The sequence below is a fragment of the Hyperolius riggenbachi genome, chromosome 4, assembly GCF_040937935.1.
Source record: "Hyperolius riggenbachi isolate aHypRig1 chromosome 4, aHypRig1.pri, whole genome shotgun sequence".
In the NCBI taxonomy this organism is placed as follows: Eukaryota; Metazoa; Chordata; class Amphibia; order Anura; family Hyperoliidae; genus Hyperolius; species Hyperolius riggenbachi.
The window spans coordinates 443812735-443827378 of NC_090649.1; the positions used below are offsets into that span (position 1 = coordinate 443812735).

The 14644-nt window shown below is 49.3% G+C and overlaps 1 protein-coding gene across 2 annotated transcripts in view; it reads left to right on the forward strand.

Annotated features, from left to right (window-relative positions):
• TMEM63B (transmembrane protein 63B) overlaps nucleotides 1-14644 on the forward strand; it is a 74883-nt gene that overhangs the window by 46081 nt on the left and 14158 nt on the right. For both annotated transcript variants that reach the window (XM_068232636.1, XM_068232637.1), the window contains 12 exons: nucleotides 587-729; nucleotides 1218-1269; nucleotides 3241-3349; nucleotides 3458-3528; nucleotides 4829-4909; nucleotides 5894-6017; nucleotides 7553-7686; nucleotides 9123-9260; nucleotides 12830-12983; nucleotides 13731-13837; nucleotides 14177-14263; nucleotides 14347-14412. In XM_068232636.1, coding sequence (XP_068088737.1) covers nucleotides 587-729; nucleotides 1218-1269; nucleotides 3241-3349; nucleotides 3458-3528; nucleotides 4829-4909; nucleotides 5894-6017; nucleotides 7553-7686; nucleotides 9123-9260; nucleotides 12830-12983; nucleotides 13731-13837; nucleotides 14177-14263; nucleotides 14347-14412 — 1266 coding nt within the window. The remainder of the gene's footprint in view (nucleotides 1-586; nucleotides 730-1217; nucleotides 1270-3240; nucleotides 3350-3457; nucleotides 3529-4828; nucleotides 4910-5893; nucleotides 6018-7552; nucleotides 7687-9122; nucleotides 9261-12829; nucleotides 12984-13730; nucleotides 13838-14176; nucleotides 14264-14346; nucleotides 14413-14644) is intronic.

Below are 14644 nucleotides of genomic sequence, written 5' to 3' on the forward strand. Positions count from 1 at the left end.
ACATTTCTTATCGTTAAAGAAAGAAGATATCTTGCATGAGGTAAACCGGTTTTTGTGTATCTTTTTCATTTATATATTAAAAAAAAAAAATAGAAAAAAAGCTATACCTTCTTCCTTTGAGGTAAAAAATATATCCACATTATTTTTGAATCCATTTGGGTGCCTCTTCCCTCCCAGTTACGTTCTCAGGCTGAAGAATGGCTATTCTCCATTTGAGAGTCCTGAGAGGTAACCTTTCCTATAATAGTATGAAGGAGCCAATGGACGGCCGATCTCAGGGTAGGCTGATGGATGGCCGATCTCAGGGTGGCACGAGGGGACAGGTTCATGATTGTTCTTAGGGTGGTTTGAGAGGTCAGTGGATGGTTGTTCTTGGAGTGTATGAGGGGTTGGTGGTGAATCTCAGGGTTGTATTAGGGGGCAGATGCCTGAATGTTATTGGGGTGGTATGAAGGGCTGATGGATGGGTCTTGGGGTGGTATGAAGGGCTAATGGATGGTTCTTGGGGTGGTATGAGGGGCTGATGGATGGTTCTTGAGTTATGAGTGCCTTCTCTACCACATTGTGACATCTGTTTTCCCTGCAGAGATGATGAGATTCTTGAGAAATGTGGAGCAGACGCCGTACACTACCTGTCCTTCCAGCGTCACATCATCGGCCTGTTGGTGGTAGTCGGGGTGCTCTCGGTTGGCATTGTGCTGCCAGTCAACTTCTCAGGGGATTTGCTGGGTGAGTAGCCGACATCGTGGGCATATTACCATGGTGGGGAGGGGAGAGCTATGTCCACACACCACACTAGTGACAGTGGCCTCTCCCTTCTGTCTGGGGGCCTCTCCTGTGCCCCCTGTACCTGAAAACACTGCAGATTGGAAGTGAGACCTCCTACAGAAAGACGTCCAGTCTCCAGTGATTATATATAGGCCACACATCACCTCATGGTTGTCAGTAGAGACTGTTTCTCAGCGGATGGGAATTGGCGGCACGTCAGACACGGGAAGGGAGAGGACTTATCCACTGATGGTTACACATGGATGTCCTGGATCAGGGAACCGGATTGGTTGCTGTAATATTCATTAGCTGGTCTTCCCATACTGAGGCCATCACTGACAAGCACCCTGCAGCCCCCCATCCACTCTGTGCCCCCCTATTCTGATCTCATAAAAGAACACTGATTTTTTTTAATATACATATCACTGATTACAGTTTTATTTATCTAGAGAATAACGCCTACAGCTTTGGAAGGACGACCATTGCCAACCTGAACTCCAGGTGAGATGATGTCTGTGTGTATATACAGTGTGTTCATGTCATTTGTGTGTATTTGTGTACAGTATGTATTTGTAGTCAGTCATGTATGTATGTGTGGCCAGATGTTTTAGGAATGACACAAATACTGGTTTTCACAAAGGCGTCATTGCGTTGCATAGAAGGGGCTTCACAGGCAAGGATATGGCTGCTAGTAAGATTGCACCTAAATCAACCCTTTATCAGATCATCAAGAACTTCTGGAGAGGTTCAGTTGTTGTGAAGAGGGTGCCCAAGAAAGTCCAGCACGCATCAGGACCGTCTTCTAAAGATAATGCAGCTGCAAGACTGGTGTGCCACCAGTGCAGAGCTGGCTCAGGAATGGCAGCAGGCAGGTATGAGTGCATCTGTATGCTCGCTGAGGCAAAGACTTTAGGGGAACGCCTGGTGTCCAGAAGGGCAGCAAAAATGCAACTTCTTACCAAGAAAAATGTCCGTAATGGCTGATATTCTGCAAAAAGTACAGATTGGACTGCTGAGGACTGGGGTAAAGTCGTTTTCTCTGATGAAGCCCATTTCTGCATGTTTAAAGGAAACCTGAGATGATTAGCAAAGAATAATATATACCTACCCAAGGCTTCCTCCAGCCCTATGTACTCCATTGGCTCCCTTGCCGATGGTGTATATTGTGCTGGAGGAAGCCCCAGGTAAGTATAAATTCTTATATTTAAATCATCTCAGGTACACTTTAAGGAGTCTGGCAAAATATACAGAGAAGAAAAGGTGAGTGCTACCATCAGTCCTGTCTCATGCCAACAGTAAAATATCCAGAGACCATTTATGTGTGGGGCTGCTTCTCATCCAACAAAGTGGGCTCACTCACAATCTTGCCTAAGAAACCAGTCATGAATAAGGAATGTTACCAAAACATCCTCCGACAGCTTCTTCCAACCATCCAAGCACAGTTTGGTGAAGAACAATGCCTTTTCCAGCATGATGGAGCACAGAGCCATAAGGTCAAAGTGGCTTGAGGAACAAAACTTTGACATTTCTGGTTCATGGCCACAGGGCCGGATCTAGCTATAATGAGGCTCCGTACAAATCTAACCTGTAAGATCCCCCTTCCCTAATGCTGCATTTGTTAATGACAAATTGCCCCTGTAGCCTGCTGTCTTTGCCCCCCCCCCCCCCTCCAGGTCTTCCCCAGGAACCCTACAGAGTCTTTGGCAGAGTAGCTACTCATCTGTCCTGACGGGTGCACCCCTCTGCCTGTCCATGGCCTCTTGTCACCGCCATCTTCATCCACCACCGGCTGCATCTACTCTGGGGGGCCCAGCAGCTCTCGGGGGCCCTGGGGCAATTGCCAAAGTTGCCCCTATGGTAGCGCCGGCCTTGCATGGCCAGGAAACTCCCCAAACCGATTGAAAACTTGTTGTCAATCCTCAATAGGCGGGTGTACAAACAAAAAAAAACATAATTTTTGACCAACTCCAAGCATTGCTTATGAAAGAATGGGTTTCCATTAGGATTTGACCCAGAAGTTGATTGACAGCATGCCAGCAGGAATTGCAGAGGTCTTGCAAAAGAAGGGCCAGCCATGCAAATATTGGCTCTGCATAAACTTGATGTAAATGTCAATAAAACTACTTTAAAACTCATGAAATGCTTGTAATTCTAATCCAAATACACAACAGACACAACTGGCAAAAAAACTAAAAACACTGCAGTGTTTGTGCCATTATTAGAACTTTTGTTTGTGTGCACAGTGTAATGTGTGCATACAGTATGTGTGTGTGTACAGCGTATCATGTGTCTGTGTGCATTATTAATGACTAGTGTGTCTGTGTGCAGTAGCTGTATAGTGTGCGTCTGTGCACAGTATGTACTGTATGTGTAGCGTGTATGTGTGAAGTGTGGGGAACTCCCTGCAGAGTGCAGTATAGGCTGGATATTGCTGATCATGCATATAACTCACACTCTCTCACCCCTGTGCAGGAACAACCTCTTGTGGCTTCACACCACCTTTGCATTTCTCTACCTCCTGCTGACAGTGTACAGCATGCGGCGGCACACCTCCAAGATGCGCTACAAGGAGGATGACCTGGTAATGTGGCCCCAGCATGCCCGGCTGGTCACTGACCGCCTCTGTGTACCCTATTATACCCCCCTCCCCCATTTATTCTCATGTTTATCCTCTGTCTTCCATCTCCAGGTAAAGAGAACACTGTTTATTAATGGAATTTCCAAATACGCAGAGCCTGAGAAAATCAAGAAGCACTTTGAGTAAGTAGACTTATTTCTGTAAGTGCTTTTTTTTTTCTTTTTTTTTTTTTTCTTTTTCTTTAGGGCTGGTTCAGACGGACGTTTGTGCAGCGTTTACCGCCAGCGTTTGGGGCTTGGCGTTAAACGCTTCCATTCAAGTGAATGGGAGCGTTTGTACCAAGCTTTCACGCACGTTTACACGAACGCGGCGTTCGGGTCTCGATTTTCACTGGCGTTCAAGGAGCCCCTGGAAGCTACATGTTGCTTCCAGGGGCGGTTAACCGCGACGGGTAATGTTCTCCTAGGGGGAAAAAAAAACGCGACCGCATCCGAACGCAATGCGAACGCTGCTGAAAGCCCGAACGCATTGCCGCCGCGACGCCAACGAACGCGACGCCTCCAAACGTCCGTCTGAACCAGCCCTTAAAGTGCTTTGGCTTTGAACCATTAATTTTCAGAGAGGACAGAGCTGATTCATTGGAAAACTCAGGACACATGGAGCCATTTCCATCCGGTCCATAACAGTCCTGCAGGCAAAATAGATTTAGCAGGACTGCACATTAGTACGGAAGTCTGTGTGTATCTCACTGTGATGTGTACACAGTGGTGGGCAATACACGGCAGCTTTCCCAGTGAAGCATATAGAAGAGGATAGCTGTTGGATAATTCTGGTGCATGTAGTGTAACTATGGTGAAAGTCACATAATTATTTTCCTGGGCAGGGCTGTTCCTGGGGGTATCCGACCTCTCGGGACAGGATGAAGGGCTTAGCTTGTGAATAATGCTGGTACATGCAGTGTAACTATGGTGATAGTCACACATTTCCCAGGGCAGTGATTGTCCTGGGGAGTATCCAACCTCTCTGGATGGGGAAAGGGGGGTAGCTAGTGGATTATGCTGGTACATGTAGTGTAACCATGGTGGTAGTCACATTTCCCTGGACAGGGATGGTCCTGGGGGGTATCTGACCTCTCTGGATGGGAATTTGAGGGGGGGGGGGGGATGTTTGTTAGCTGGTGGATAATGCAGTTACATGTAGTGTTTGAACATCGTGCTGTGACAATGTGAATGGATGAAGCCCGCCGCTCACAATCGCTCTGCTGGCGGGAGGATTGGTCACGCTTTCACAGTCACTGCAGAGCCGGAGCATCCACAAGGCAAATCTAGGCAATTGCCTAGCGCCTGGAGATAGTCTAGAGGCCTGAGGATGCTAGTCCTAACTAAATCTTACTGAAAAAGCCAGGTCATCATCAGCAGTGGGAAAAAAACCTACTATCTTGCCTAGGGCTCCATTTCATCTCATGCCTGTGTTGTGTTGCAGGGAGGCCTATGTGAATTGCACTGTGCTGGAAGCGAGGCCGTGTTATAATGTTGCCAGACTGATGTTCCTGGATGCAGAAAGGTGAGAATAATAACCCCTAATATCTGCTGTTAGTGTAACTATATACTCATTTTACTAATACATTGTGCAGGCCCAGGCAGCGTCTACAGTGTGCTTTTATCTCAATCTGTGTACCCATGAGAGGGAGAGCCTTATTCTTGTTACCGGTGACGTCATAGGAAGGGGAGAGCCCCCGGGATGGCTGTGGCGGTATAACAGACATAACCTGCACTGGGGAATAGAGGAACACGGCGCCTGCACTGGGGAATAGAGGAACACGGCGCCTGCACTGGGGAATAGAGGAACACGGCGCCTGCACTGGGGAATAGAGGAACACGGCGCCTGCACTGGGGAATAGAGGAACACGGCGCCTGCACTGGGGAATAGAGGAACACGGCGCCTGCACTGGGGAATAGAGGAACACGGCGCCTGCACTGGGGAATAGAGGAACACGGCGCCTGCACTGGGGAATAGAGGAACACGGCGCCTGCACTGGGGAATAGAGGAACACGGCGCCTGCACTGGGGAATAGAGGAACACGGCGCCTGCACTGGGGAATAGAGGATCACGGCGCCTGCACTGGGGAATAGAGGAACACTGCGCCTGCAATGGGAAATAGAGGAACATGGCGCCTGCACCGGGGAACAGAGGAACGCGGCGCCTGCACTGGGGAATATAGGAACACGGCGCCTGTACTGGGAAATAGTGGAGCACTGCGCCTGCACTGGGGAATAGAGGAACGCAGCGCCTGCACTGGGGACTAGAGGAGCGCGGCGCCTGCACTGGGGATTAGAGGGACGCGGCGCCTGCACTGGGGAATAGAGGGACGCGGCGCCTGCACTGGGGAATAGAGGAACGCGGCGCCTGCACTGGGGAATAGAGGAACGCGGCGCCTGCACTGGGGAATAGAGGGGCGCGGCGCCTGCACTGGGGAATAGAGGGACATGCTATGTACTCCTCATTTTCTGCCCATGTGACCTCATATCTCACCTCTACTCTCTGCAGGAAAAAAGCTGAGCGAGGCCGCATGTACTTCACCCACCTAATGAACAAAGAGAACCTGACCTCTTTTATCAACCCCAAACCTTGTGGTCACCTGTGCTGCTGTGCAATAAAGGGCTGCGAGGAGGTGAGTGGACAGAGCACGGGCATACCGGCCTCTTGGATGAGGGTCGGAGGGTAGGGGGGTGTCTTCTGTCATAGCAGCAGCACCGTAAGCCCTACAACCGGCAGTCTCAGGCCACTAGAATGGAGAGAACCATCCTATCAGAAGATACTTCATATATATCAGGGGCTATGCTTACACCAAGCCACGCCCCTTTGTTGCAGTGATGTCACAACTGATGCATAATGGCAGTGGAATTATGTGTTCATATATATATATATATATATATATATATATATATATATATATATATATATATATATATATATATATATATATATATATATATATATATATATATATGCTCTGTTAACCAGTCACAGAACACCTGCATAGACAACAGTAAATATGTCTGGTTGATATGGGTTACTGCAGTTTGTACACCTCCTATCATACAGGCCTCTTTTAGTTCTGTACTCACTAAGCATGCGCTCCCTATCAGACTGGCCTTTGTTAGTTCTGTACTCACTAGGCATGCGCTCCCTATCAGACAGGCCTCTGTTAGTTCTGTACTCACTAAGCGTGCGCTCCCTATCAGACTGGCCTTTGTTAGTTCTGTACTCACTAAGCATGCGCTCCCTATCAGACTGGCCTCTGTTAGTTCTGTACTCACTAAGCGTGCGCTCCCTATCAGACTGGCCTTTGTTAGTTCTGTACTCACTAAGCGTGCGCTCCCTATCAGACTGGCCTCTGTTAGTTCTGTACTCACTAAGCATGCGCTCCCTATCAGACTGGCCTCTGTTAGTTCTGTACTCACTAAGCATGCGCTCCCTATCAGACTGGCCTTTGTTAGTTCTGTACTCACTAAGCGTGCGCTCCCTATCAGACTGGCCTTTGTTAGTTCTGTACTCACTAAGCATGCGCTCCCTATCAGACTGGCCTCTGTTAAGCCGCATCTACACGCGTAGATGCGGGCGCGATGCTCCTTACTACTACTACTGCGGCTCGATTGATAAGATCCGACAGGACGGATCTTGCTTCCGCCGATTCCCTGCTCGCTCCCCGCGAGGGGACAACGGCAGGGAATCGAGCGGAAGATAAGCGGGGACGAGTGGGCAATCGAATGCGGCGCACGCGCGGCGAGTGGGGACGCGGCGGGCACGCGGAAGAGGTGATCCGGCGGCTAATCGATCCGCCGGATCGCCACAACATCTCTCCGTGTAGACTGGGCTTAAGCTCTGTACTCAGTAAGCATGCACTCCCTATCAGACTGGCCTTTGTTAGTTCTGTGCTCACTAAGCATGCTACAGGAAGGCTGCCATGCGGTGTATTGGGCAGTATTTAGCATTGGATTCTTGACAAAGGAGAGGGAACTATTGCTTGTAGGTACTGAATTTTGCTCTAATAAAGAGCTGGTGTCCTGCAAACGTAATGCTTCGTTTAGCATTCGAGGAAGGCTTCGCTGCACAATGTGCCATGTATCGGGTAACGGATAGGCTTCGGCTTCCATGTGCAGGTGGAGCTGTTATGTATTCTGAACATTTCTTTGCTCCCCACAGGTAGAGGCCATTGAGTATTACACCCAGCTAGAAAAGCGTCTGAAGGAAGACTATAAGAAGGAGAAAGAACGGGTTAATGAGAAACCACTTGGAATGGCATTTGTCACCTTTCAAAATGAAGCCACCACAGCCATGTGAGTCTACAGGTCATCACAGGGAATGACTTGTGCCTGGAGGGATACTGGTGGCATGTGTGTCTGGAGGGGGGAGGCCGGTGGCATGTGTGTCTGGAGGGGGGAGGCCGGTGGCATGTGTGTCTGGAGGGGGGAGGCCGGTGGCATGTGTGTCTGGAGGGGGGAGGCCGGTGGCATGTGTGTCTGGAGGGGGGAGGCCGGTGGCATGTGTGTCTGGAGGGGGGAGGCCGGTGGCATGTGTGTCTGGAGGGGGGAGGCCGGTGGCATGTGTGTCTGGAGGGGGGAGGCCGGTGGCATGTGTGTCTGGAGGGGGGAGGCCGGTGGCATGTGTGTCTGGAGGGGGGAGGCCGGTGGCATGTGTGTCTGGAGGGGGGAGGCCGGTGGCATGTGTGTCTGGAGGGGGGAGGCCGGTGGCATGTGTGTCTGGAGGGGGGAGGCCGGTGGCATGTGTGTCTGGAGGGGGGAGGCCGGTGGCATGTGTGTCTGGAGGGGGGAGGCCGGTGGCATGTGTGTCCTGAGGGGGGAGGCCGGTGGCATGTGTGTCCTGAGGGAAGCTGCTGGTGGCGCGTCTGTCAGGAAGGAAGCTGCTGGTGGCACGTGCATCAGGAGGGAAGCTGCTGGTGGCGCATGCGTCAGGGGGGAAGCTTCTGGTGGCGCGTGCATCAGGAGGGAAGGTGGTGGTGGCACATGCGTCGGGGGGAAGCTGCTGGTGGTGCGTGCATCAGGAGGGAAGCTACTGCTGGTGGTGCGTGCATCAGGAGGGAAGCTGCTAGTGGCGGTGCGTTGGTCTGTCCGGGAGGAAGCTGCTGCTGGTGGAGATGCGTGCGTCTGTCCGGAGGGAGGCTGCTGGTAGCGCATGCATCAGGAGGGAGGCTGCTGGTGGAGGTGCGTGCGTCTGTCCGGAGGGAGGCTGCTGGTAGCACGTGCATCAGGAGGGAGGCTGCTGGTGGCGCATGCATCAGGAGGGTAGCTGCTGGTGGTGCGTGCATCGGGAAGGAAGCTGGTGGTGGTGCGTGGGGTGGGTCCATCCGAGGGGAAGCTGCTGGTGGAGGTGCGTGCGTCTGTCCGGAGGGAGGCTGCTGGTGGAGGTGCGTGCGTCTGTCCGGAGGGAGGCTGCTGGTGGAGGTGCGTGCGTCTGTCCGGAGGGAGGCTGCTGGTGGAGGTGCGTGCGTCTGTCCGGAGGGAGGCTGCTGGTGGAGGTGCGTGCGTCTGTCCGGAGGGAGGCTGCTGGTGGAGGTGCGTGCGTCTGTCCGGAGGGAGGCTGCTGGTGGAGGTGCGTGCGTCTGTCCGGAGGGAGGCTGCTGGTGGCGCATGCATCAGGAGGGTAGCTGCTGGTGGTGCGTCTGTCTGGAGGGAAGTTGCTGGTGGTGAGTGCATCCCCATTACAGACCATCTGCATTAACTGTTTCTCATCACCTTCTCCTTCCTCCTCGCAGGATTCTCCGAGATTTCAATGCCTGTAAGTGTCACGGCTGCAGCTGTCGGGGGGAGCCGAAACACTCATCTTGCAGCGATACTCTCCATTTACACAACTGGACCGTCAGCTATGCCCCGGACCCCCAAAACATCTACTGGTGAGGGAGAGGGGGGGGAGGGGGGGGCTTTACCCAGTGAAGTGATAGTCAGCTCATTAGATTGTATCCAGGGTGAGAGTAAAGCTGTCCCCACACACTTCGATTTTCTAGATCTATTCCCAGCACACAAGGATTGAATCTTTCGGGAACCTATTGCACAACATGTCAGATTCATTGTAATTTTCATAGATTTTTGCTGAAAATTGACTGGGCGGGGCTGAGCAGCAGGAGATCGACGGCCTATAGTGTTGCACTGTGCAATGTAGTGCTTGCAGTTAGATCGATTTTCAGTAGATTTATTGCTGAAATATGTAGAAAATGTGTTGTGCAGTGTGTGAACAGAATAGATCACTCCCTGATCAGATTCAAGTCAGACCAGGATTAATCGTTTTACCACCCTGGATGGAAATCTGTGTATGTGTGGCCACCTTAAAGCAAACCTGAAGCGAAAAAAAAAAGTTATGATTTTATGAATTGTATGTGTAGTACTGATAATGAAGAGAACATTAGAAGCAAAGAGAATAAAGAAAAGAGGCTCATATTTTTATTTTCATTTATATCGAGATATATATATATATATATATATATATATATATATATATATATATATATATATATATATATATATATATATATATATATATCATTGAATCAGACTGTCAGTTGCAATTTTAAAACCACACTTTGTCTTTTAGTTGTGGAGCTGCACAGGTGATGTGGCTGATGGAGCACTTTTTTTTGTTTGGTTAAGTGATAATACCCATGTGCGTTTCTGTACACCAGAGGGAGCCCTTGAGACAGACTGAATATACAACTTATTTTAGTTGGCTACAAAACTACAAAAATATGTAAGCTGTGCTGTGGAGTGCTCTTGGTTGGACGCAGCAGTAAGATGCTGTCAGGAGCTGTAAGGATGATCCTGGGCCGATGCAGTATTCTATAGATGTCATCTATTCTCAGCCAGCCCTTCTCCAACCACCGCATCCCACATTGCTCTGGACTAACAGCAGAATTGCATTATGGCAAGTGAGGTAGCACACAGGAACTCTGATTGAAGCAGAGTGCTTGCATGTGCTTGGAAGAACAAAGCGAAATCGAGAGCCCAATATGGTGTAGTATTGTTAAGTTAGTTGTGGTTTAAAGCAAAATATTTAGAAATACTCACAAACCTGGGTTACCCATAGGCAACCACTTCAAGTGCAGGTGGGCAGTATTAAAACCTGACCCCACTCAGGTTATTAAGATGTCGCTCTCTGTAGATAGCAAATGGGGTAGCACCCCTCCACCGAGGGTGGAATCAAGATTTCAGCAAGGCTTGGTGTACAGAGGCGCCAGAGTAGAATAAAAATGTTTAAAAGCCGTCTAAAAGAGGGGGATGTTCAGGTGGACTTACCTTCGTTCGAAAATATAGAACTCAATTGAGTCACAATATATCAATACAAAAAACGTTTTATTTTACTCCACTTAGTGCAACGCGTTTCGCAGGTGTGGTCCTGCTTCATCAGGCAAACAGGAGTATAACTCAATGGGTCTAGATGCAGAAGTGAGCGCCTCTGTGTCGACAGAGGCGCTCACTTCTGCATCTAGACCCATTGAGTTATACTCCTGTTTGCCTGATGAAGCAGGACCACACCTGCGAAACGCGTTGCACTAAGTGGAGTAAAATAAAACGATTTTTGTATTGATATATTGTGACTCAATTGAGTTCTATATTTTCGAACGAAGGTAAGTCCACCTGAACATCCCCATCTTTTAGACGGCTTTTAAACATTTTTATTCTACTCTGGCGCCTTTGTACACCAAGCCTTGCTGAAAAAAAAAAAAAAAAGAGTGCTTGCATGGGACATCCTGCAGCGTACGATGCCTCCTGTGAGCAGTATGATGTATTGACAGGTTCACTTTCCATTGGGCTAGTGGTGGGAGTGCGCTGAATACACACCAAGTCCAGGTCAGTGTAGTGAGTGCTGGGCACAGACTGGCAGCAACCTAGTGGACAGACCACCTATATGGCAGTTAAAGAGGAACTGTAGTGAAAATAACGTAATTACTGTGTAATACAATTGTTTATTTTACAATATTCACTAAAGAATTATTTAGTTAGTGTTTGTCCACGTAAAATCTTTCCACTCCTTGATTTACATTCTGAAGTGAATGTTTGTTTTCTGAGAATCTAAAGCCAATGGAAAATATATCTGGTCTCCCAGAATGCCCGGGGGGGAGGGATATACGTATAGATTGTCAGCCTAGGCTAAACATCATTGGAACAGCTGGGCTGCACATAAATATACAGCAATCTATAGATATAAGATGTTTTTTTTTATTCTGAAACCAGGAAAATTACTGTAAAGGTGGGAATCCTGAATAATTTACTGCATTCTACTACGTGACTACAGGGCCTCTTTAATGCCAGAGTTGTGACATTTACTATTATTGATTTATAAAGCTCCAATATATTCTGTGGCGCTGGGTACAGTGTATGGAAAAAACATGGGTACATTATCATACAGACAATTATACACAGAATATATAAACACTGGTACATAATACAGAACTGGTAGACAGTTACTACAGTGACAAATGTAACATGATGAACAAAATGTATAACAAATTTCAAGACACCAAAGGGCGAGAGAGCCCTGCCCTTGCGAACTTACAATCTAAATGAATGTGGTTAGCAAGAGTTGGGGTAATATACAATATGCATACCTAGAGGCAGTGTGCTTGTATGCCTAGTACACACCATACAATTTTCTGTAATGCCGGGCATACACGGCACGTTTTATGCGCCGGATCGAGCCAGCGGCTCGATGCCGGCGCATCCCCACTCGTTCGCACGTGCGCATGGATCGATTGTGGCTCGTCCCAGCCGGCGCTTCCTTATCACCGCTCGATTCCCTGCCATTGACTGCCGGCGGGAATCGAGCGGGGCGGGAGTCGAGCGGCTTGTTCGGGCCAGCTGAATATTATCAGCTGGCCGGATCAGCTGGTCGATACACGGTACAGAAATGTACCGTGTATCCCCAGCATAAGATTTTCTGTAATTAGATTATTTTCTGTAAAGGCACTGGTAGAGACTGGTCATTATCTCTGGTGCATTGTCTTCTGGTTATCTCCCGCTAAGTAGATCAATGTTTAATTGCCTGGCAAGATAGATAATTTCCAACATGTTGGAAGTTAGCTATCTGGCAGGTAAATCTAACAGAAAATCTTACAGAAAATTGTATGGTGTGTACTAGGTTATATCAAGTTATGCTGGGAATACACGACGCGATCCGGCGGCTCGTTTAGCCGCCGGATTGACTCCCGCCGCGTCCCCGCGGGCGCTCGGATCAATTCCCGCTCGTCCCCGCGGGCACTTTTTATCTTCTCTTTGTTTCTCTTCCATTGCGGAATCGATCCGCGGCGTGATCGGACACGTCGGAAATTATCAATCGAGCCATCAGCGGCTCGATTGATAAGAAAAAAAAATGCAGTGTATGCCCAGCATAAGGAGTATATTGACTAGAGGTTGGAAGGGAGTGGCCTGAGTCATGTGACATTGTGTAATAATTGTGTACTTGTCCCCGCAGGGAGCACTTGTCCACACGCGGCTTCTTCTGGTGGATTCGCTGCCTGATTATCAACGTCATTCTCTTTCTGCTGCTCTTCTTCCTCACCACTCCAGCCATCATCATCACCACCATGGACAAGTTCAACGTCACCAAACCTGTGGAGTATCTGAATGTGAGTGTGTGTAATGACAAGCTGTGACCATGGCCTGGCATCCATACACTGCAGAATAACTGCCATATGCCCTCCTACAGAGGGCTGTGCACTCACTGATGCAATGTAAACTCACTGACCAGGGTATGCTTATTGACCAGCGTACGCTCACTGACACAACATACACTTGATGGCACCATACGCTCACTGTCTCGGAATGTACACTCACACAGCTTACGCTCAATGACACCATACGCTTGTTGTCATGGCACGTACGTTCGCTGACACGGTGTGCGCTCAATGACCGCATACAGTCACACAGCGTACACTTGCTGTCACGGCGCTGTCGTATCTCACTACAGAGGAAAATTGACATTTTCTTTGTCCGTTTTACCGCATCACAAACAGGAAATGGATCATGTCATTCTGCAAAGCATCCGTTGTGTTTATCTGACCGCACGTTTGTGCTGTCCACGATTTTGCCGGAGATCGGATGCATTTCCCAAACCGAATATGGTTGAGATGCATCCGCCAAGGGCTCCAGCCTGACTGCAGCGGCCCACTGGAGCAGACACTACACTCTCTGCTCACGCTGACCGTTCATGGTCTGGCACATTAATGACCCTCCTGCTGCCTATCCTATGCTTGCCTCGTCCTCCCACCCGTCACTGAGTGACCTGAGCACAGCAGAGACTAATGGAGTGATATGAAACGCATGGAGAGACCGCCAATATGCTCAGACTGACAGTCATATTTTCCTCTCCACAGAATCCCATCATCACCCAGTTCTTCCCCACCCTCCTACTGTGGGCCTTCTCCGCTCTGCTGCCCACCATCGTCTACTATTCAGCCTTCTTCGAGGCGCACTGGACCAGGTACTCCTCGAGTGACGGTTTCTGCTGTGACTAATGTATATGGTGCCCACTGGTGGTGCTCAGCTCCTACCCCCCACCTTCTCTCTCTCACACTCCCTCTTCCCCCTCCCTGTCCCACCCTTCACTCTTCCCGCACCCCCCCCCTTCCCTTCTATTCCCCCCCCCCCCCCCCCCCACACACACACACACACACCTTATTTCTCTCCCTCACCCCCTCTCAGTTGTAAGTAAATTCTCAGGTCTCTTGTTTCTGTGCTGGTTCCCAGTCTGTCCTCCTGATCCAGCTGTCATCATGTTGGTGACAGCGGCCTTGAGTGTGATGTTTGTCTCTCGTTGCAGGTCAGGGGAGAATCGCACCACTATGCACAAGTGTTACACCTTCCTGATCTTCATGGTGCTGCTGCTGCCCTCTCTAGGCCTGAGCAGGTATGACACTGTATGTATAGAGAGAGGTATCCCTGCACCCCCTGCCTCTTCTCACCACCTCTTCTCCTGCCTCTCTCCTGCAGTCTGGACCTGTTCTTCCGCTGGCTCTTTGACAAGAAGTTCCTGGCAGAGGCGGCAGTCAGGTTTGAGTAAGTAAGATTTCTGTAGTGTATTGACCGCCGGTGTTGTGCTGCTTGTTATACAGTCACCAGTCCCCCGCCACTCGCATGCAGAATTTCCAGACCACTTTATTAATACTTTTTATTTATACAGCATCGACATCTACACTGAACATGGTACAAAAACATACATAGCATACATACATGAGACGTTCTACACATTGTACAATCATAAAAACAAGCAATATAAGTACAAAAACAT